General features: G+C 39.7%; 1 protein-coding gene across 4 annotated transcripts in view; it reads left to right on the forward strand.

Annotated features, from left to right (window-relative positions):
- VCAN (versican) overlaps positions 1 to 18,958 on the forward strand; it is a 110,169-nt gene extending 91,211 nt beyond the window's left edge. For all 4 annotated transcript variants that reach the window (XM_008059574.1, XM_008059571.1, XM_008059573.1 and 1 more), the window contains 3 exons: positions 9,076 to 9,220; positions 16,660 to 16,842; positions 16,986 to 18,958. In XM_008059574.1, the coding sequence (XP_008057765.1) occupies positions 9,076 to 9,220; positions 16,660 to 16,842; positions 16,986 to 17,113 (456 nt within the window). In that variant the 3' untranslated portion in view covers positions 17,114 to 18,958. The remainder of the gene's footprint in view (positions 1 to 9,075; positions 9,221 to 16,659; positions 16,843 to 16,985) is intronic.
- Positions 18,959 to 23,361: the final 4,403 nt, after the last annotated feature.

Consider the following 23,361-nt stretch of genomic DNA (forward strand, 5'->3'; position numbering starts at 1 on the left):
GTCTCACTCTGTCGCCCAGACTGGAGTGCAGTGGCCACTCCCGGCCACTGTGGCCTCGACCTGCTGGGCTCCGGTGATCCTTCCACCTTAGCCTTCCAAGTAGCCAGAATTACAGGCATGCGTTACCACGCCCGGCTGATTTTTTGATTTATTGTAGAGATGAGGTCTCGCTGCCCAGGTGGGTCTCGAACAATCCACTCACCTGGCGGGATTCAGGCTGAGCCACCGAGCCCGGCTAACACTTTTTTTAACTTAAGCAAATGCTCTTTAAAACATTTCTGGAAGATAACTGAATTTTGCTTTTATTTCTTATTTGAATTTTCAATCCCTACTCACCCTCCCTTAACAGTCAGTAGCGTTGATGCCCAAGAACACCAGATTGGTATGAACTTGATTTGACATCATGGAACTTTGGCTTCTCTCATAAATAAACACATCAGTCTGTCATGCAAAGTAGTGTGAGAAAAACCTGCTTTGAAAAAGGTAGAAACTTTAGCTGGGCATGGTAGCGCGTGCCTGTAGTTCCAGCTACTTGGAAGGCTGAGGCGGAAGGATCACCGGAGCCCAGTAGGTCGAGACTGCGGTGGCCAGGAGTGTGCCACTGCACTCCAGTCTGGGCCAGAGTGAGACTCCAACTCAAAAAAAAAAAAAAAAAAAGAAAAAGGTAGAAACTATAAAGAAATAGCCCTTAACCCAGGAAGAGACACTTAAAAGAGGCAGAAAAAAAGGAGTCACACACCCCAGGCTGTAAACCATTGTTCTTTTCCAAATGAGGCATCATTATTGCCCTTTCATGAGCACAAAGGCTCCTTTCCGCCTCCCTCTCCCAGATGTCTTGGACGCTGAAAAGAGAGTCAGGAGTGTCCACTAATTCCGGTGTTTTCCAGGCTGTTTGTGGGCTTCTGCTCCTTTGAAAGGATTGCAAAGGATCTGGCAGAAAATAATGCAAAACAAACCCCCCAGCACACATCAAAAACTCAGGTTTTCCTTTTTCTACCTGAAGGTCTTGGAAGACTTTCTGTATACTATTGGCAGGTGGATGTATTGGGTGTGGCGTGGCTATGAAAAGTCACGCTAAGCCGGGCTCGGTGGCTCAACCTGTAATCCCGCGCCTTTGGGAGGCTGAGGTGAGTGGATTGCCTAAGCCCGCGGGTTCGAGACCCGCCTGGGCAGCGAGACCTTCTCTCTACAATAAATCAAAAAATCAGCCGGGCGTGGTAGCGCATGCCTGTAATTCCAGCTACTTGGAAGGCTGAGGCGGAAGGATCGCCGGAGCCCCAGCAGGTCCAGGCTGCGGTGGCCGGAAGCGGCCACTGCACTCCAGTCTGGGCGACAGAGTGAAACTCCAACTAAAAAAAAAAAAAAAAAAAAAAAAAGAAAAGTCACGCTATAGATGGATGTGAATTGTGCTCAGCTTCACAGGCTCTAATTACAGTAACCTAGAAGCCAAGGAAGATGTGTGTCCCTCCCTTGTCCTTCACTACATGACTCATGAGTGGAAGAATCCTCAGATTCCTTTCTGCAAAAGACCGCAGAGTTCTTCCTGATGATTTTTACTTGTGTTGCAGCTTCATGTGATTTGAATTCAAGAACTGGTTCTTCTGAGTCTACATGAAAAATACCCCTTGTCATAGAGGAGTTCTAGAGCACAAAGCCCTTCTCACTGTTTTGCCTTGATTTGCGTTCAGATGGCTAGTGATGGTCTGAACAGCTGGAGGAATAATGTTTATTCATCATGGAAAATCATTTCACAACTGACAAGATTGTTCTTTAAAAAAAGGAACAAAACTTGTTGATGCAGTTGTTCATTGTCACAGATGCTTTTCCATCAGTATTCTCTGAAACATTACAATCACATGCAGATATTTCAGTTTAATTGAGGATCAGTTTAAGGCAATGCATAACATGGAAAACGCAAAAAAACCACAAAAACCCGTAAACTAGATGGGTTTGGCATCCCTTCTTGTATTTGGACAATCAGCACTTGGTGACTGAAGACCTGAACCCACATGTGGGTGAAGGGGCCTCCTGACACCGTCCACGTGTGGATTTGGTGCGTTTCTCCACAGCCTGGGCCCTGGCTCCCAGGGGTCTCCCAGTGGGAGCAGGCTGCATCCTTCTGAAAGTGTGTTGATAATCCCTGCCTTGCAGGCAGTGAGTCACCCCATTATGCATGATGAGCACTGTTCTGCAGAGCTGGCCAGATAGGCTCCCGGCAGAGGCTTGCCAGCTGGGAAAGCATGGGCACCTCGCCACCTTCATAGCCATCAGGAGACCCCAAGTCAGTTTTTCTTCCCTCCAGCATGTTTGTAGGCTCCAACGCCAGGCTGTCAGCACAGGGCAGTGACACCAGAACAAATGTCTCTCTCCTTTGAAACAAAGCTGCTTTTTTATTTTCAGTCCTCGGTCAGCGAATTACCCTGTTTTACTAAAAGACAATAGCAAAACCATAATCTTCCATAAGACATAAGTAAATAAGGGCCCAGACCAGAGTGACCTGATGCAAGTGTGAGGCTCAGAAGAGGGTATATTATCACCTTGCAGGGAAGTTAAATAAAACAGAGTCAGATGAACCCCACCCCAGCCTGCGGACAAACGCCTAATGTGCACCTCAACCATCTAGGGATTAAAGGGTCATTTAAAAGTTACCAAATGTTTTGGTTTCTGTAGCAAGTAGTCCTCCTGGGCTCTTTTTCAGATAACCATTTGACCTGTGTTCTGAAGGCCTGGGGCTGGCCCCGAGTGGTTGTTCTGAGTTTGTCATTTAGTGAAAAGTTGGGTTCTTATCAGTGTGTGTTCCAACAGGTACCTGTCGTCTTGGGGGAATTTTTTCTATTTGGAATTTGCTTGTGCACTTTGGTGGCTATCTGCCTGTTCTTGGCACCGGCTAGCTGTACTTGGATTGAATTTTGTAGCTCCTTTCCGTAGCTGATCTAAACATGTTCTTACCTAAAAGCAAGTTCACTATGATTCACTCTACAGATATGTGTGTGTGCGCTTAGGGGTTTATCTGGGATCCTCTGGCCTAAGGATTTAGGTGGACAGTACAGATTTGGCTTTATTTCACCAGTGATATAAATTGTCTGACCTTTTAAAAAGGCAAAATGGAGCCGGGCTGGGTGGCTCAGCCTGTAATCCCGCGCCTTTGGGAGGCTGAGGTGAGTGGATTGCCCAAGCCCGCGGGTTCGAGACCCGCCTGGGCAGCGAGACCTCATCTCTACAATAAATCAAAAAATCAGCCGGGTGTGGTAGCACGCGCCTGTAATTCCAGCTACTTGGAAGGCTGAGGCGGAAGGATAGCCGGAGCCCAGCAGGTCGAGGCTGCGGTGGCCGGAAGCGGCCACTGCACTCCAGTCTGGGCGACAGAGTGAGACTCCAACTCAAAAAAAAAAAATAAAAAATAAAAGGCAAAATGGAAAATGATAAACTATTGTGGATGAACATTTTAGTCAGACAGAAAAGTCAGATTGTAGCTATAATGGTGGGTAACAGAATGGTGTGTAATCAGGTAGGTAAATACTGTATAGCTGGGGTCCATCTTCCAGCAGGGTGTTCCTTTTGCACTTCCCCTCACAAAACTTAGAGGGCATCTCACAGAGAAGCCTTTCATTACTTTTTAATTTTTTTTTTTGTCACATGGAGTAAATAATCATGATTTGGGGGAAGCATGTATCTGTGAGATACAGTTGTTAATTCATAATGTAAGGGTGGATATATATCGCCACCTTGTGGTCATATGGTATTTTGTGCTTCAGAACCTCACATTCTCAGCTCCACCCAGACCTTAGCAGGAATATTTATTCTCATAAATTAAGTTCCTGCCACTTTGAGATATTTAAAAATGCTAGTAATACTTTCATGCTAGTGTTATCCTGAAAGCTAAATGTGAAGTGAGTGATTTTTCGAAAGCAGCATAAAGTCAGCACATGTAGTCACATGATTAGTAAAAACCTAGCAACTATGGTGATATGAGGACCCACCCACCCTGTGTCTTCCTGATTATGCAGTAGTAGAACCTGCAGAAAGTTTTCCTCGGCCAGTTTCCTTCGGTCGTGAACTTTGAGGGCTACTGTGGGTTTTTATGAAAGGTTTTTTTGTTGTTGTTTTTCTGTGAATTCAATTAGCAATGTTTGGAAGAAGAGAAGGTAGGCGAAGATTAGTGTGACCGGACTGTTCTAGGAAATAAATCCCAAATCATAGTCTGAAGTTTAGTAAATTCTCCCAAGACTATCATCGTGTATTATAGAATGACTTTGCTGGGCAGATGTCAAGGATGTTTTTTCTCAATGGGATGCGTGTAATTGTTGAAATGTGCACGATAGAATTTAGAACAGTTAGAAAATGGTCTGTTATTGGTCATTCAAGATCACCTAAATTGTAGTGAATTTTAAAGGATAAAAGACGACTGCATCTGAGTTGAAAGATTCAGCTAATTATGTGTGTGGGGGGTGGGAGCTTGGCAGGTAGTGATTCAAGATGTGCAGATCCGGTTACACACGAGAGATTGTGAAGACCAGCTCTGAGAAATAACCTGTGCCTCCTGCTTTGGTGGAAACTGAACTGGCCAATGGCTGGCTGGTGTGTAAAACTGTTGGATCTGCTCCCAAGACTGTTTAATCAACAGCTGTTTTCCCAGCTCAAGAAGTCTGCTGCTGCTTCCTCTGTCGACCGTTTGGTTGTTCTCTTGGTATCAGTGGCAGGAATGGACCTGATCCACAGGCCTATGAGGAGGGACATTCCCAAAGGTCTTCGCTATTTCCTTCCCTAGTGCCAGGAAGTACTATTCAGGTAGGGTGTGTGTGTGTGTGTGTGTGTGTGTGCGAGAGAGAGAGAGAGAGAGAGAGAGAGAGAGAGAGACCTAGAGATGCTAAACAGTGTCTGACTCTATTAATTACATTACATTGTTACCATCAGTTTGTTTTTCTCCTGCTTGGGATGTTGGTTATCTGCTGAGGTTTTAGGCAGTTGATTATGGCCACATGGTGTGTATTTTAAAAGATAAAAGATCTGACTTTTATGTTATGGAGAACCAATGCTCGTTGATTATTCTTTGTAGGTATTTGACCAAGTTTAGGAATCAAATCTCAGTGACAAGAATTTCAAATAAGTTGACTGTCATAAAGAAGAACTAGTCATTGATTAAGTTTGGGTAAGCACAGTGGCTCTTAACATTTCTTAGTCTTTTGCTTGCAATGGATTTGCTTCTGTATTGTCACATAAGGGTCACTGGACATGACTGTCACAGCAGTCACCAATACTGATAGCCTTGTTTCCTTTCTTTAACCGAAAGTAGTACTCAAAGCTGAACCCAAGAAAACTCCTTTTAAAGCAAAACAGGGAGAAAAACCCCTTCTGCTTTATTTCTAAGTCTTATGTATTTCTGGAAAAATGCTTTTATAACCTTTGCAAAAAGGCAGTTATCCATCTTTACATACCAAAAAGGTCAATTAGTTACATTATATTTTTACTATCAGTTTGTTTTGCTCCTGCTTGGGATGCTGGTTACCTGCTGAGGTTTTAGGCAGTCGATCATGGCCACGTGGCATGTATTTTAAAAGATGAAAGGCCGTCTGTATCTCTGAATGAAGCTGGGACCTCCTAGACACTATGTGATCAGAGATTCATCTTGGACGGATGTAAGCACCATCTGAACTGAGTGGATGGTTGGTAGCTTTCAAAAGCAGAGCCCTCTCCCCATCCGCTACCCACCCTACCACCACCCCACCCACTCTCTCCCCACTCGCCTCCATCTTTTTTTCCTAGTATGTTGATTGAATCAAGCTGGAGATTTTCAAGGAGCTGGGAAAAAGAGAAAGAGCTTTCCAGCCATTCCAAGGGAGTAAAACTTGTCCAGTCACCGTGAGATGTGTGGACTGAGGTCGCTCTTGAAGAGCTGGGATGTTGGCAGGCAGGGAAGTCATGTGCGCCGTCGGAGTCCTGCAGGACAAGTCTGCTCTTTTGTGTTCATGTGAGACAGAAATAAATTACTGACAAGAAAGCACAGACTATTTGGAACAAAATAATCTAAGCATTTACAGTTTGATAGACTTCGATGAATAACTTCAGTCTGCTCTGGGTTTTCTTTCCCCTCAATGTCAGGGTGGGTTCACAATGCATTCTCTGGTCTGTGGAGACAGTTTTCATGTGAGAGAACAGTACTTATTAGCTGTTGGGTTTCGGCCAGGGTTTTTTGAATCATTTTATTATTTTGGCAGCTGATTCGCTTGAATTCAAATGGGGGAAAAAGAAAGAGAAAAGAATAACTGAAAAGTGACTGGCTCCGACTTAATTGAAATAGTTGTCTTTTTGGCACGTTTTTACAAATACAGGGAGCTAGTCATTTAATTGGAACTCCAAAAATAAGTAATTTTATCATCTAATTATGGCATTAAGCGGTTTCATACTAGGTATTAAATGATTATCTAATAATCAAAAACAAGAAAATGTTACACCTGCCTTCAACTATTTAGGCTTCACGTCATAATTTTCTCTGCCATCAGAGGAGAAGGAAAACAAACGCCAAGCAATTTTCGGGTTCTCTTTCACGGTGGTGATCTAATTCTTGTCCCTGGTGAGGCAACTCGAGATTTGGCATGGGGTTCTTGAGTCTCCGAGGCACAGACACATATGCAGGGGTGTGACCAGCATTCATTTTTCCCTAAGGGATTAAGATGGATTTCCCTGACCCATGCTGGTTTTTTGGAATAATTCTTTGCTTGCCCACCCAACCCTAGAAGGGAGTTGACCCAGGATAGATCACCCAGGATATTTGTTCATAATTCCAAGTGAGGAGGAAAAAAAATCCAGATGGGAAGTGGTGAGTTTTTCTCTGCCCACCCCAAGAATCTGTATTTCTGTATGCGTGAAATACTGTCTTGTGAGAGAGAATCTGTTACTTTCTTATGACTCAGGATCAATTCCCTGAGGAGGGGTTTCTTCTTTACATTTGACTTTAGCCAAAAGTACATTAGGGAACCTAAAGTCAAAGGTTTATTTTTTTATACCCTTTTTCTCTGTAAGCAGTGCTACATAAGGCTGTAAAGAATTCCACAGGGCAAAATCAGAGCATCCCAGCCAAGAGAAATTCACACTATGGAGTATCTATATGGAAATTCACACTATGGAGTATCCCACTATGGTGGGACTTGCCCATGGGCATTGGACACTCTCATACAAACCACAGAGCTTGGATTTGGTCCTGTTTTATGAATCCACAGCTCTGCCAAGCAACAGGGACACACGTTTTAAGTCACCACTGCCAGCCAAGTGTAATTCTCACCAAAACAATTAAATATTTTAGCAGAGGCCTGAGTCTGGGCAGTTTCGCCCCAAGAGTCACTTGAGTGGCCTGGAGTCTAATTCCATTTTGGTGTCAAATGTGATGGTTCCTTTTCAGATCAGGAGGGACTATCATGGCAAAATACACGGCAGTCAAATGATTCTGGTGACATGTAGTGGCCCTCGTTAAGGTTAGGTTTAAAAGCGTTAGCTGAGAAATTTATGAGATACATGCATGGATCATTGTATAATGCTCATTCTTAGTGATTAGAAAAATAATTCATGCTCACTCTAGAGAACTCAGAAAATATGTAAGAACATATAGGATAAAATATTACCTCTCAGTATCCTGTCCCTCAAATAGAAACTCTGTATAAGATTTTGCTTTGTTAACTTTTGATCTTTTACACACACACACACACACACACACACACACACACACACACACACACATTTTCCCACCTCTCACTGCTGTATCTGAGAGTATGTGTAAAATTAGGATCTATGTATTCTAATACTATTTCTCTTTTCCTTATATATTCTTCAAAGATAACATATTTAGTGGTGATGTAATATGCCATTTGTCTGGCTAGATCATAATTTCCTGAACATATGCTCACTCTCTAGATTGTTTCCCATTTACTACTAGTATAAATAGTATTTTTACAGAAAACGTCTCTGATTATTTTTTTAGGAATTTTGAGGTCCAAGGGAAAGAATTTTTGAAGCTCTTGAAATGCATTGTCAACTGTCTTCCAGAAGGTTACTTCCTTTCACTGGCCATGTCTGTAGTTACCTGTCTCACCCATCATTTGCTAATAGCAAGCGACATCTTTGATTAGAGATGGATGTGGGTTGGGGAGAATGAAACACCCTCTAAACGTCAAGTGTTTTATTAAACAACATCCATATGTGCCTGGCATAGTTCCTGGCACTGAGTATACAGAAACCAAAACCCTGTCCTCAATGCGCTGACATTTCTTCTAGGAAGAAAACAATACAATACATAAGTACATGGTGTAGAATGATAGACTGTAAAAAGTGTGATGAAGAAAAATAAATCAGGGAGGGAGATGGAAAGTGAAGGCAGGGACAGAGGATGAGGGTGTATTCATAGTGTGCACACACTGCTGGGATGCTGGAATGTCTCCATTATTGAGGACATGGCTGGTTTCTTATAAGAGGCTACTTTGAAAGCATTGCGTGCCAACATTCAAATTTAATATCTGGGGAATTCTGAAATCTTTGACCATAGCCAGTATTAAATGTAGACTTTTGATAGTTTTGATGGGTTAGAGTGATAAGATTCTTCATTTTTTTCCCTCCAGTTCCACTTCTGTTAATTTTATTGAGTTAGTAATAACAGCATGATGACATTTTCTAAATTGAGGGTCGATTATATGTTTAGGCATCTAAGGTAACTAGACCAAAGCTTCTCAATGACATCTCATTGCTAAAGAATAGACATTTGTGGAATAAAGGCTCTGAGCACATCTATTTTCCACTTAGAGTTTATCTTTTTCTTTACCACCAAAATGATTTCCGCTATGGAATCCAACAGAAACTGTTGAGTCTATTCCATCAGATTGTGATATGATGCCATGGTCCTTCTCCCTTCCTTATTTATTTTTCTTCATCATACCTTTTACAGTCTTAACATCCTATACCTTACTTATTGTATTGTTTCTCCCTAGGAGACATGTAAGCACATTGAGGACAGGATTTGGGTTTCTTTAGTTACTTGGGTTTTCTTATGTGACTCTTTGACTAACAAATCCCCACCCTCCATTTCTGCAGCAATATGAGAACTGGAGACCCAACCAGCCGGACAGCTTCTTCTCTGCTGGAGAAGATTGTGTTGTCATTATCTGGCATGAGAACGGTCAGTGGAATGATGTTCCCTGCAACTACCACCTCACCTACACCTGCAAGAAGGGAACAGGTAACAATTGCCCCATTGAAAACATACCTAATCCTCATTTGAGTTATCAAGAGATCCAGGAAGCATGAGCTTCATTTTTTGAGACACAAATTAGATCCATCAATATTGTCACCTCTCTTTGCTGCGGAATGTTTCATGCCTCCAGTACAACTGAAAAATTTGTTTTCAGTAATGTTTTCATCTTCAATTCCAGGTGCTTACTGGAACAATGTGGCAATAGTGTAGAATACTGGCTGGTGATATTTTTAAGAGAAACAACTGCCAGCCCAGGGACCTGGAAACTTTTTAATTTTGATGAGGAAAACATGTTAAAACTTTAGATGTCAACAGTTAAAAATTAGGATTTATTAAAAAATTATCTAGATGTTTGACTTTTAAAAAAATAAGAAAACCTGGTACAATCTGGTACAATTTGAAGTGGAACCACTGCCCCCTGGTGGGCACTTGGTCTTCAGGTCATCGCATCCTTGTTCATTTCTTTCCTTGTTGGGTTTGGGCCATAATCCTGAAAGACACAATTCCCAATGCCATAATCTTGAAAATTCAAAATCCCGAAAATGTAATTCTGGAAAAAATAATTTTAATAGTTCTTTAAAAGTCATCAATATTTTTGAAAATGTGGGGGTAGGGTGGGAGGGTGGGGAGGTGGGATTGGCAGTAGTGGGGATCTGCCTGGGGAACGGGGGACACACCTCATCCACAAGGGTACCTGCACAATGAATATTTGTATGCCTACCCCTGAATTGTACCCCACAATTTTAAAATAAAAAATTTAAAGGTGAAAGAAAAAGACATCAACATTTTTAAAAGGTTTATGGGAGCAACATATGAAAACATGACAGAACACTTCGATGGCCACTTTCCACAATAGAACAGGTGATGATAACACCCACTCACTCAGGTATCCACCCGGCAGCTGGGTGGGCATAACAGTTGTGAGCAGACCACCCATATTCATAGAGAAATGTATAAACTCATATCAGTATGACTGGTAATTGCATGCACCCAGCTTTGTAGCTGTGGTCATCAGAAATACTGTGACAGACAACATAAATCTTTGGATGAGATTGATCAAAAACTGTCATGAGGCGGGGCATGGTGGCTCATGTCTGTAATCCCAGCACTTTGGGAGACCGAGGTGGGAGGGTTGCCTGAGCCCGGGAGTTGGAGACCAGCCTGGGAAACATAGTGAGACTTCGCCTCTACAAAAACAAAATTAAAAAGATTAACTAGGCATGGTGGCACATGCCTCTAGTCTCAGCTACTCAGGAGGCTGAGGATCGCTTGAGTTCAGAAAGTTGAGGCTGTGGTGAGTAATGACTGTGCCACTGCACTCCAGTCTGGGTGGTAGAATGAGACCCTAACAACAACAAAACAAAAAACAAACAAAAAAAAGCCTTTCTTGGGTCACCACCACATTTGCAGTCACTCAGAGAGCTGAGGTTTTTCCCTCCATCTCCTCTGATTATAAGAGAAAATTTATCTTTCACAAATGCAGACACACAAAAGCACATTTCCTTGATTATTGAGGAAGCTTCCATGTTTTTATATTGAGAACCAGGGAAACCGGCTTGTAACTCTCATCCCAGGCCAGAAACCTCCAGATCCATGAGACTGTGGGTCTAAGTGCTGGAGCCCAAAAGCCTGCAAACCTGGAGTTCTGGTATCCAAGGTTGCAGAAGAAAAATCTGTCCCAGTTCTCAGACTAGCTTGCTTTCTGTATCTGTTCTCTCTAGGCCCCAGCTGATTAGATAGTGCCCACCAACATGAGGGCAGATCTTCCCCACCTTGTCCACTGAGATCACTCACTGATCTCCTCTGGAAATACCTCCACTCACTCCCCCAAAATAATGATCAATTAGAGTTCCAGTTATTCCTAATCTCATGAAGTTGATTGACATCTAGAGTTAGATCCATAAGTCTACCCTTTGCAACTTGGCACCCATATGCATCTCATTTTTTAAATTTCTTTTTATTTTTTGGAGACAGGATCTCTTACTCTGTCACCCAGGCTGGAGAGTAGTTAGTGGCTGATCATAGCTCACCAGAGCCTCAAACTCCTGGGGTCAAGTGATCCTCCTGCCTCAGCCTCCCAAAGCGCTGGCATGAACCACCATACTCTGCCTGTATGTATCTCTTTAAACCATAATTAAATTTCCAAATAAAGACAACAGCAAGGGAAGACTTTCATCTAATGTGATACAGGTAACATTATGCAACTATCCTGCATAACTCAAAACACACTAATCCTTCCTGAAACTTCAGCTCTCAGGATTTCAACATTTGGGATTTTAATCTTTTGGGATTAGGATTTTTAGGATTTTTGATGTTAAGAGTGTTGTACTTTAGGAATTTCAGTCCTTAGGGGTTTTGATCCTTTGGAATTTTGGCATTTGGGTTTATGGCATTCAAGATTTTATCTTTCAGGATTATGATCGGCACTGGATTTTGCTAAACTCTGGTCTCTATAGGCATTTGAGTTTTTTAACCATGCCCTTAGAAGTTTATTCTATGCTTATTAACCATGGAACACATACCATCCTTATATCTGTAGTTGAATATTACAAGATATAATACAGTCAAAATATTTGTATTGTGATTTCATAATGAGAATTGTTTAGTTAGCATTAAACAGAAATATTTTAAAAACTATTTTTTTTTTGAGTTGGAGTCTCACTCTGTCACCCAGGCTGGAGTGCAGTGGCATGTTCACGGCCACCCCAGCATCAACCTGCTGGGCTCTGGCCATCTTTTTGTCTCAGCCTTCCAAGTAGCTAGAACTACACAGGCGTGCACTACCATGCCCAGCTAATTTTTTATTTATTGTAGAGACAAGATCTCACCAAGTTGCCCAGGCTGGCCTTGAACCCATGGGCTCAAGCAATCCACTCGCCTTGGCTTCCCAAAGTGCTGGGATTACAGGCTATAAAAAACTAATTTTTAAAAAATGTGTTGTTTTATCATTGGCCAATACATTTGAATTTCTAAGGCATGCTATGGAGTCTCCTCTAAACAAATAGAAATTCTGCAAAGTTTTCAAACTTGTTTGCAATTGATAATGGTGTTATAACATGAATACTCAGTCCTTAGACCCAGACTTTTACCCACCTCAAGTAAGAGCACGAAGTAGAAATGTAAAATATAAAACCTATTTATTTGTCTTTGAACACAACAGTAATAAAACTAAACATACACACTCCATGACTATTTTAGGGAAGACTTAAATACTGATAGAAAGAGAACACTGAGATACACACAGCCATAGTCTTGGCTGACTCTCAGCCATTTGCAGTGTGTTCCTCCTAAGGTAGCACTCATTTCTGATAGCCCTTCTACACAGGAGTCTTCCTGACCACCTGCCTCACTTCAGCATTTCTGCAATGGGACTCGTAAAAACAAGGAACCGAGTATTTGCTGTCTTCCTTTTCCAATGTCAGAAGTCTTTAACAAACTGTTTGTGTCTAAATGTCATGTTTGCCTTCTTAGGTCTCCCAGTGGTCCCTGCGGCCATGCTTTTCATGTGATGATCTAAACCTTCTTATATTTCCTATGGTATCATTTCCACCAGCAGGATTTTTCATCAGCAGAAATGCTGGCATTCTGGGTCAGCTAGTATTTACTTTGAGGGGCTGTCCTGTGCATTCAACATGTTTAACGTCGCCCCTGCCCTCTGTGTACTGAATGCCAGTGGCACCCCCTATATACACCTGGATTGTAACAAGGAAAAAGGTCTTTAGACTTTGCCAGATGTCTCCAGGAAGGTGTTGGGGAGATGAAATTATCCCAGGCTGAGAATCTCTTCACTACAGCTGAAAAAAACATTCACAAAAACAGCATCAGTGTTTGCATTTCCCAAAGGCAAATGAGTTTTGTAAAACATTAGCTCTACCTCATTAAAGAAGAAAAAAACTTATTCCTGAATTTTATCTCCCTCCTGGCTGACTTTTACGTATGTGCAATCAATTCTTAACTAACCAGTGCTCTAGGGAATTTTATACATGTTTATAGACTTTTGTGAAAGATACTCTTTTCTCCTTTCAGGTATTTCAAACTTACGCCTAAGAAGTTCTCCTTTTAATTAATGATGAAATACTTGTAAAGGGTTATAATACTACAAAAGGCATATCTTGGTGATTAGTGTGCACCAAGATATGCCTTTTGTAGATATTATAACCCTTTACAAGTATTTCATCATTAAATAAAAGGAGAACTTCTTAGGCTTCCTTCCAATACCATTCATTCACTTCCAACTCCAACCAGGGACAATGACTCAATTCCCTTGCTTTTCTCTCAAAGAGTATCATATGTGCTCGTATTCCTGAACAACAACTTGTTTAATTTTGCACAGTTTTGAACTTGATGTAAATGGAATTGTACTGTATGTATTCTGAGCTTTGCTTTGCTGTTCAGTGTTGTTTGTGAGATTTTCTCATGTTGATGCCTATATCTACATGTTTTTCCTTTTGTTGTTGTATAGTATTTCATTGCATGACTATACAACGTTTTATTTATCAGTTCTGTGTTAGTGGACATTTGAATTATGTTTGCTGTTTTTGCTATTATAAACAGTGTTTCTATGAACATTCTTGAGCTTGTTCTTGGTAGACTTTTGTGAGTTTCTGTAGTGTATATTTCCAGGAATGAAGTTGCTGAGTCTTAAGATACATGTGCCATCAAACTTACTATAAAAAACCAAATTATTTTCCAAAGTTACCAATTTGTGTCCCACCACCAGTGTGTGAGATAGATCCTTCCACTCCACATCTTCTCCAACATTTGATATTATTGGACTTTGAAATTTTTGCCTATCTCGTGGGTAAGATATGTTATCTCTTGTGATTTAATTTGCATTTTTGATACTTCTCCTGAATATCTTTTTATATACTTACAGGTGATTTGCAGCTCTCCTATTATAAAGTTTCTATTCATAATTTTTGCTATTTTTGAAAATTGGTTGCTTATCTTATACATAGTGATTTGTAGGAATTCTTTTTATATTCTGCCTACTAATCCCTTGACAATTTTGCATATTGTAAATATCTTCTTCCAGTTTCTAGCTTGTCTTTACCCTTAACCTATGGCATTTTTTGATGAACAGAATTCCTAATTTTTGTTGAATGTTCCTTTATGGTATGAACCTTTTTGTGTCTTAAGAAATCTTTGCCTACTGATAACCTACAGGTCACATCTGGCAGGCTTCCAAATATACTCGCTTGGGGGAGGGCTCATGATTCATGGCTTAAATCCTGTCCCTGAGTAAAGAACCTTATCATGAGTCCCTTAAGTCTTATCTTGAGTTTCTCAAACTGTTGATGTGCTGATTAATACGTAACCTACAGACACTGAAAAGGACACTGATTCGTTTCTGAATCATGAAGTTTTACTGATTATCTTGCACATAGAGCATTTTGGCCTATATGTCATTGTCTGTGGACAATGATTGTAACCTCCATGGAAGGCGCAGCTCTAGCATGAGGAGTTCCCTTCTTATAAACTCTTCTGTAAAAGCCTTCCAGCTTGTAAGAGGCTCTGGAACACACCCAGCTTTGTTGGTGTTTGTCTACCTGAGTCAGTCCTTACATTATAAAGATAGTCTGTATTTTTTCCTAAATGTTTCATGGTTTTGTCTTTTGTATTTATATATTTCAATGACTCAGAACTGATTTTTGATGTAGTCTCTGAGGTACAGAAACAAATGTATGATTATCCAATTGTTCAAGTGAAAAGCCTGCTTTTACTCCCCACTCGGCAATGTTGCTTCTGTCAAATATCAAGCATGTATGTGTGTATCTATTTCCAGTCTATCTTTCTATCCCTGCCAGTACCATACTCACTGAATTATGTTAGCTTTTTATTAAGTCTTAATACATGAATAGTTTTGGGAGAAATCTATGTAATTCTTTACTCACAACTTCTAATTTGTCAGCATAGGACATCATCTAGTACAATGAATTATCTAATTGATCATTTTAAACCTTCTGCACCACTTTGGTCTCATGCTATCTGACACATGCTGGTATCTGAACCCTAGCATAGGCTTTCCATATTACAAAGAAGCATGCAGGCATCCAGATTGGGGTCAAGCAGAAGGAAATTAGAGGAACTAAATATTTAAGTTAAACACACATTTGTCATCGCAAAAGAATAGGGTTGTAAACAGCCTTCTGAATATGTAAGTAAGTCTAATAATTATAACCTTTCAATGTTAGGATGTTGACATCCAAACATCTTGGTACTAAGGTTTCTGGTGCTCATTCACCCATTGGAGATTTGCATTAATTCATGAGAGAATATGGCATATGAGCATGCACTGTCAGCATTCTTAAACTATGAATAAGAAATTTCATTTAGGGAAAGTTATACACACACACACACACACACACACACCCCTACACACACACATAGGTATATTTTTGAGATGGAGTTTTTCTATATTTCTAAGGTTGACCCTGAACTCTTGTCCTCAAGCCATCTTTCTGCCTTGACCTTCTGAGTAACTTAGATTACAGGCATGACCCATAGAGCTCAGTAAAGAAAAAGTGTATTTGTTGCATTTTTATTGGAGATATGTGGCAAAACACAATAATTTAATAGAAGTTTTTAAAGTATATAATTTAAAATAAATACACTAATGGTAAATAAAACTGCAAGTTAATAAAAATTCAACTGAATCCATTTTTTCATCTTCTAGAATTTCAAAATCAAGAGGATTCTTTCACTTTTACTTTTAAGAAATTATTTTTCCTATTGCTGAATTTGTTGATATTTACAACTTTTGCTGAAAACTTAAAATGATAGTTAAGAATTCATTTACCCTTCTCAAGAGTTTAAACTTATATTTATTAAGGTAATTACAAAGCTGAGGCATAAATATTGTGCCCTCTTTCCTTTTGCCTCAATACAGAGGACTGAAAAGAGTAACTAGACATAAATTTAATCAGAAGACACTTTATTGATATTTAGGAGTGTATGTCCATATTTTGAAACAATAATATAATAATATAGATTGTAGGTTTTTTCAGGGGTGCAATGGTAATCGATAATTGTCACAAATCTGTTGTCCCAGATGAAGCACATAGAAGTGCAGGAGTGGTGGTGGAGACAATAAAACAGGCCACATACTGGCATAAGACAGGTGCTTTTCAATTTGAAATGTTTTCAGAATAGTAGTCCTGCCAGACGGGCAGATGAATATAAGACCATTTAGTTATATGGTTTTTTCATAAAACACAATGCAAAATGACAGGATCCAAGACTTCAACGAGGCCCAGAGCCTCATTATTTTTTTTCTTGAAAGATCTCATTTTCTTAATTCTGAATTATTGCCTTTGAGGAAGGTGCTAGGTTTTGGTACCATAAAGTGAGAGAGAAAAATAGGAGGCTCGTAAGAGTTGAAATACTTAGATTCCTTGGAAGTAACCCAGTCTGCTTTCCTCTAGTTGCTTGCGGCCAGCCCCCAGTTGTAGAAAATGCCAAGACCTTTGGAAAGATGAAGCCTCGTTATGAAATCAACTCCCTGATCAGATACCACTGCAAGGACGGTTTCATTCAGCGCCACCTTCCAACTATCCGGTGCCTCGGAAATGGAAGATGGGCCATGCCTAAAATTACCTGCATGAACCGTAAGTGGTCCTTTAGAAAGAATGGACAACCGTGCTATAACAACTACTAGACACCGCATGTTTCGGCTACGGTACGGCAGTTCAGGGTATGGAGCAAGTAATATTGTTGTGTTTTCTTTCTTTCTTTCTTTCCTTCCATGTAGCATCTGCATACCAAAGGACTTATTCTAAGAAATACTTTAAACATTCCTCATCAGCAAAGGACAATTCCATAAACACATCCAAACACGAGCATCGTTGGAGCCGGAGGTGGCAGGAGTCAAGGCGCTGATTCCTCGAATGGCGAACATGTGTTTTCATCATTTCAGCCAAAGTCCTAACTTCCAGTGCCTTTCCTATCACCTCGAGAAATATTGCCAGTCGGCTTGGGTTTTTGGACCACCGCCCAGTCCTTTTGGGTTGCTGTGCTCCCAAAACATTTCAAATGAAAGTTGAAAGTTGGCATTCAAAAAGAAAGCAAACAAAATGGAAGAACACAAGGGCAGAAAAGGAACCATCTCCAGCCTATCTAATTTCTCTAGTTTTCCGTTTGCCTCTGGCCCAGACCATGTCCTAATGCCTACCAGCCTACTGTAGTATTTAAAATGCTCAATTTCAGCAGCAATGGCCATGTAAATAAGATGATGTAATGTTGATTTTAATCCTGTATATAAAATAAAATGTCACAATGAGTTTGGGCATATTTAATGGTGGTCATGGAGCCCTCGAGGTCTTTAATCATTGATTGGGCTGCTTTGATGTAGTCTGTCTAGGCTGGAAATGGTTTCACTTGCTCTTGGACTTCAGCAAGACTGAGGACAGCTTTGCCCGGATGGCCAGCAAACACACAATCCTGTAGGTCTCTGTACCCATCCCAGCCATGGGTGCAGCATGCCTCTGGTGAGGCTGACAGCCACCTAACAGGATCCTGATGGAACTGGGGACTCCAACGTGGAACTCTTCTTTGCTGCATTCCTTTTTCTTCACTTACAAGAAAGGCCTGAATGGAGGACTTTTCTATGACCAGGAGCATTTTTTAGGGGTCAAAGTGCTAATTATTAACTCAACCAGGTCTACTTTTTAATGGCTTTCATAACACTAACACCTAAGGTTACAGAACAATGTGTTTCAAATGGATATAGACCTAGGGCTCTGGAGGGTGGGGGGTTAAAACAACACACATGCAAAAAAAAAAAAAAAGAAATTTTGTATATATAACCATTTTAATCTTTTATAAAGTTTTGAATGTTCATGTATGAATGCTGCAGCTGTGAAGCATATACAAATAAATGAAGTAAGCCATACTGATTTAATTTATTGGATGTTATTTTCCCCAAGACCTGAAATTGACATAGTGTGCTAGTTATTTTCAGTGTTAGCCTTTCTGCTTTGCTCACACAGTTTGGAACCATAGAATATAGGTATTTTGTCCCTGATTCAATAGTGTGATGGATAGAACGCAACAAGTGTTGATTTTGAAGAGTGGAAAATGTATAGCTTTTAGCAAATGGTGTTTGCCTATCCTAAGCAAGGAGTGTATTCGTAGGAGTAGTGCAGGCGTGTCTTCCTGCTAGGTGGAATGTGTGTGTGGACATTTCTCCCCATCTCTTCCCACTCTGGTATTTCCCCATTATTTGAATAAAGTGATTGCTGAAGATGACTTTGAATCCTTATCCACTTAATTTAATGTTTAAAGAAGAGCTTCTGATGGAAAGAAGGACTCCTCATCAGTTAGAGCGACTTTGAGAAAAGTAGACAATAAATAAAATGCAGATAGAAGAGTAGAACAAGAGGAGACACAGGATGGCCCAACCTTGATTCTTTTTCATGAAACCTCCTTGGCTAGAAGGAGTGATTGTAGCTACAAAAATTCAGGGTCTTTCAGCAGGTTCCCTTGGTTGTTGCATTAACGGTAATCCGTATGTAGGTATTCTAGTACACAGAACAACACTGTGTTGACCTGTTAGGTTTTTATTTTCCTTTCTCATTACAATGCACATAATGGTTTCCTGTATTTATATTATAACGTGTATAGTGTAAAATGTGAATGACTTTTTTGTGAATGAAAATCTAAAATCTTTGTAACTTTTTATATCTGCTTTTGTTTCACCAAAGAAACCTAAAATCCTTCTTTTACTACACTGTGACTGGTCTGGTTATTTACAACTTTAAATCCAAATGTGCACCAATATTTTTCCATTCTGTTTCTATCATGGAGAGGAAGCTGCTGGTTAGGATGAAATGCTTTTTGTTGCTAGCAAAGAAATGATTATACATGTAGCTGTAAAAATTGAGACAGTAATTCTGATAGTGTTTTAATCTAAATTATATGCATTATTCTCACATATGAAAGAAGTATGTGATAGGAAAAGTGATAGTTCACATGAGAGAATGCTTCCTGTGCTCCAGGATGAATGTTTTACATGTATAATATCATGACAAGCCTATGATAGACTTGCCATGACTATCTGATTGGTGAGGGATAGATACAGAGAGCTCAAGTTATTTGTCCAATGTAACATAGTATGTGCAGTGGAAGCAAGTAATCTCTAGATCCTGCATGATATTCCAGAAAAATAAAAAAATTGTCATCTTGGTGGTTTTACTGGCAGACAATCATACCTAAATAGTTATTGGTAGATGTCAAAAGCATCAAGTTTCCATCCAGTCAGGTATTCATCATTCACGATTTACCAAGTATTTAACATTTGCCAGGCACTGTGACAGGCCCTGACGATTCAGCAGTGAATGAGCTAAGTATAAAATTTTTATGCTGTCTGCATCCCAAGGGAGTTATGTTGAGCCCTTTCTATTCAATATCTCTATTGATAATCTGAAAGAACAAATCCATTATATGTTCTGTAGTTGTATGGAAGATATCAAAAAGGTTAAAGGTGATTGAAGATTATTTGGGTGTTCTTTCTTGAAATGTTGAAACCATACAAGGAGTTGAGCATGAATGGATATAGAAGATTCTTTTCCTTTCTGAGCTAGTCCTTTTTTGTGTACAGTCTATCATGTTATTTACACAGAACTTGAAATAGGGACAATCCAAGGGAGATAAGAATCCACATGACTTGTGCATATGCAGCCTCCTTAGATGTACAAGCCTGATGTTTACTGTTGGATTTGGGTATGAATATTACTGGAAACGGAGTGAGAAGTTCAAGGAGACTTGCATTACTTGTCAACCAGAGGTGGCTCTATTCATCTTCCAACATGAAGATGCTGTCGGGGAACAATGTGCCCCTGCCATGAGGGCTGTTTAGGAGCAGAGGGGCCTTCAGGGCAGCCGAGATGCAAAGGAGGTAGAAGTGATTATATAGGGAGAGATACACCATCTTCATGTGAAAGCAAGCAGACATTTTCTGATCTTCAGTGACCTTTCAGTTATAGAACCAGGAGTAGGAATTAGCCATGAGCTATTTGCCCAGAAATCATGTATCCCATGCAATAATTTTATGGAGTTTGCAAATTAACAGAAAAGATGAAATCGATTGCCAAAAAGTTTAGGCTGGCTTTGTGCATATCTGCCAAGAGCCTATGAAAGAAAATATATCCCAGATAAAGACAAAAGATGTGAATGTTAAGTGGATATAGACTAAATGATGATTACAACATTTTAAATGTGTTTCTTGTTATGTTACCTAAGAACATGCAGTAAAGTGGGTTTTGACAAAAAAGGCCCACAGTGATGTGTGAGCACAGATATTTGTGATCTTTCATTTTACTCACGTTTGCTAAACAAATCAGAATTCACCCAAATGAATCTTTTCTAAAACAAGTCTAAACAGAAAGTTTATAAAGGTCTTTGAATGAGTCATTCAAGATTGTATAATCTTTTCCCATTATTACTCACTTCTGTATGTTTAGATCCCAGCTGGACAAGAGGGAACAAATGCCAAGACAGAACAAGAATGGTTTTGTCAGGGTGTTTACAGAATAAGCAGAGCCCGGGTTTTAATTGGAATTTAATTCAGAGTTCTCTCTGAGACCATCAAATGGTCCCTGCTGAGGATTACAAGTCTACTGCCTTAGGCAATAAATCTTAAATCATTTCCGATAGTGTTTACTCTAAAATAAATTTTAAAAGCATGTACCACTCACATTTTTAGTTATCAACACTTTTTTCATCATAAAGTTAAACATAGAGGATGTTATTTTTGGTGTTTTTAAATATTACCCTTCTGAAATAAACATGTAACATCACTCTTTCAGATATATTCAGTGAACTCTAAATATCATGGTGGTTTGATACCTATCACCACCCTTGTAAAAATACTTGAAAAAATACTCTTCAGTCAGAAATTTTATATTTATTTTCTTTTTTTTTCATTTTTTCATTTCAGTTCCCCCCATGAAATTTTATCAAAATGTAATACATTTATGTGCTTGAAAGTTTTCTATTGATTAAACTATCAAACATATATGATCAAAATTTGAAAATTAATTTTTTCTTATGAACATAATGCTTTAAAAGTTAAAGTTTTCCTGGATTGGGTTATTGTCATTTACTGATATACAATTAAATAAAACAGTATGAAGCTATTATAACATTTGAAAGGTAATTATAAACATTGTAAAATGTTATTAGAAATAGATCTTAATGAGATAATTAAGGCTATTATTCCCAATTCTTGCCTCCATAGATAAATATCAATTAAAACTAGACGGTGGCATGGCGTAGCACATCTACTCTATTTTGTTTTTATAGATTTAAACACTGAGAAATGTGTTTACATAAACAAGTAGATGAAAATGATAGTTTTATTTTGCAATGCTACTCAACTTTTTAAGCTCTTTCTGAGTTATATGCCAAAAATCACAGTGATCTATCAAGTTATTTTTCAGTTACCTCTCAGCTAACATCTCAATGGAATCTTCCTTAATTTTTTTTTTAATACCTGATTTGAAGAAGGATTTGTCACACTGTCTTTGGAATCTTTTGAATTGTCTTTGTTTAGTTTTTGCATTCCATGGTAATGTATCCTAAATCTCAGAATGGCTAAGAGGTGTGTTTCATGTGGTATGTGTGTTTTCTCTTTAATAAAGTATAAAAAGGACAATTGTCTAAAGTATTTGGTTCTCAAAGTTTGTTCCCTGGAATAGCAACATTAGTACCACTTAGGAACTTATTTAAAAATGCAAATCCTCAGAGCCTCCCTAATGAATGAGAAATTATGAGAGTAGGGGCAACGTTGGTTTTGCAAGCTCTGAGGATGATTCTGATGCATTCTAATGTTGACCAGCACTAGAAACAAGGCAGATGCAATAGTTGGACCAGCAGCCTCCACCACAGACAACTTCATAGGCAAATGGGTTTCATGGAAGAGTCCAGATGGAAGTGAAAGTTCTAAAAATGGCTTCACTTTGTATGTCCATGTGCCTCTGGGGGAGTCTTGGGAACTCCAAGGGAAGGTGGCCTTGGTTTGGAAAACCCTGCTTTAAGATACAGAGTCCTTAGATCACTTTCAGATTTTAAGGTGTCATCAGTCCATGTTTGTGAGCATGTGTCTGGTGGTGATTACTTTTCAACCTCCAAATGGGCCTCCGGTTTTATAAGAACAAAGTGAGAAACCCTTCATGGGGGAAATTGAAGAAAGCAGCGTGACTGAAAGACCTGAAAGATTAGAAAGACCATTTCTTAAGGACCTGAAACTACATTTTAAATGCAAGAATTAATACTAATTTAAAAACTGAAAAATAGAAGCAAAGATATGTTGTAACTTCCCAACAAGAGTCAGCCAGGAAAAGGAACTTGAAATTCAAAGATGAGCTCTAAAAGTGGTCCAGGTGAAAGAATCCTTTGGAGTGAGTTGATTTCTGAATTACACCAGTTCCTAGATCAGATCACCCTGCCCCATGTTCATTAGTCAGATTGAACACCCGATCCATTCAATAGTCTGTACTGAGCTCTTACTGTGTTCCAGGCACTAGGTTAGATGCAAGGGATACTCTGTCCTTAGGGAGCTGACAGCCTGATGGAAGGATTAGTCATGGCATTATAGTTAGAAGAAATATGATTTTTCAGAAAGTTGTTGTTATACTTTCTGTTCTTGGCCATCTCTGTTCTGGTCTCCATTTTTGCCTAATTCCATTCACAGCCATGGCTTTACGTGCTTCCTACTCCCTGCTCCCTATTAAACCTTCCATGTCTAGTTGGTTGGATTCCATAGGGACATACAGCTCTTTATCTTTCAAATTGAACTTTTATCCACCTCTCTTCCCAACTGTGCTAGTCCTTTTTGATTGCTATAAAGGAATACCTGAGGCTGGTAATTTATAAAGAAAGCAGGTGTATTTGTCTCACAGTTCTCCATGGTGCCAGCATCTGCTGGGCTTCTCATGAGACCACGGGAAACTTTGGCTCATGGTAGAAGGTAGAGAGGGAATAGATGTGTCACATGGTGAGAGCAGAAGTGAGAGAAGGAGGAGATGCCAGGCTCTTTTAAACAATTAGTTCTCCTGTGAACTAATAGAGTGAGAACTCATTACCTCAAAAACAGCACCAAGACACTCATGAGGGTTCCCCACCATGAC

The sequence above is a fragment of the Carlito syrichta genome, unplaced genomic scaffold (genome assembly GCF_000164805.1).
Source record: "Carlito syrichta isolate Samal-C Ts95f unplaced genomic scaffold, Tarsius_syrichta-2.0.1 Scaffold304259, whole genome shotgun sequence".
In the NCBI taxonomy this organism is placed as follows: domain Eukaryota; kingdom Metazoa; phylum Chordata; class Mammalia; order Primates; family Tarsiidae; genus Carlito; species Carlito syrichta.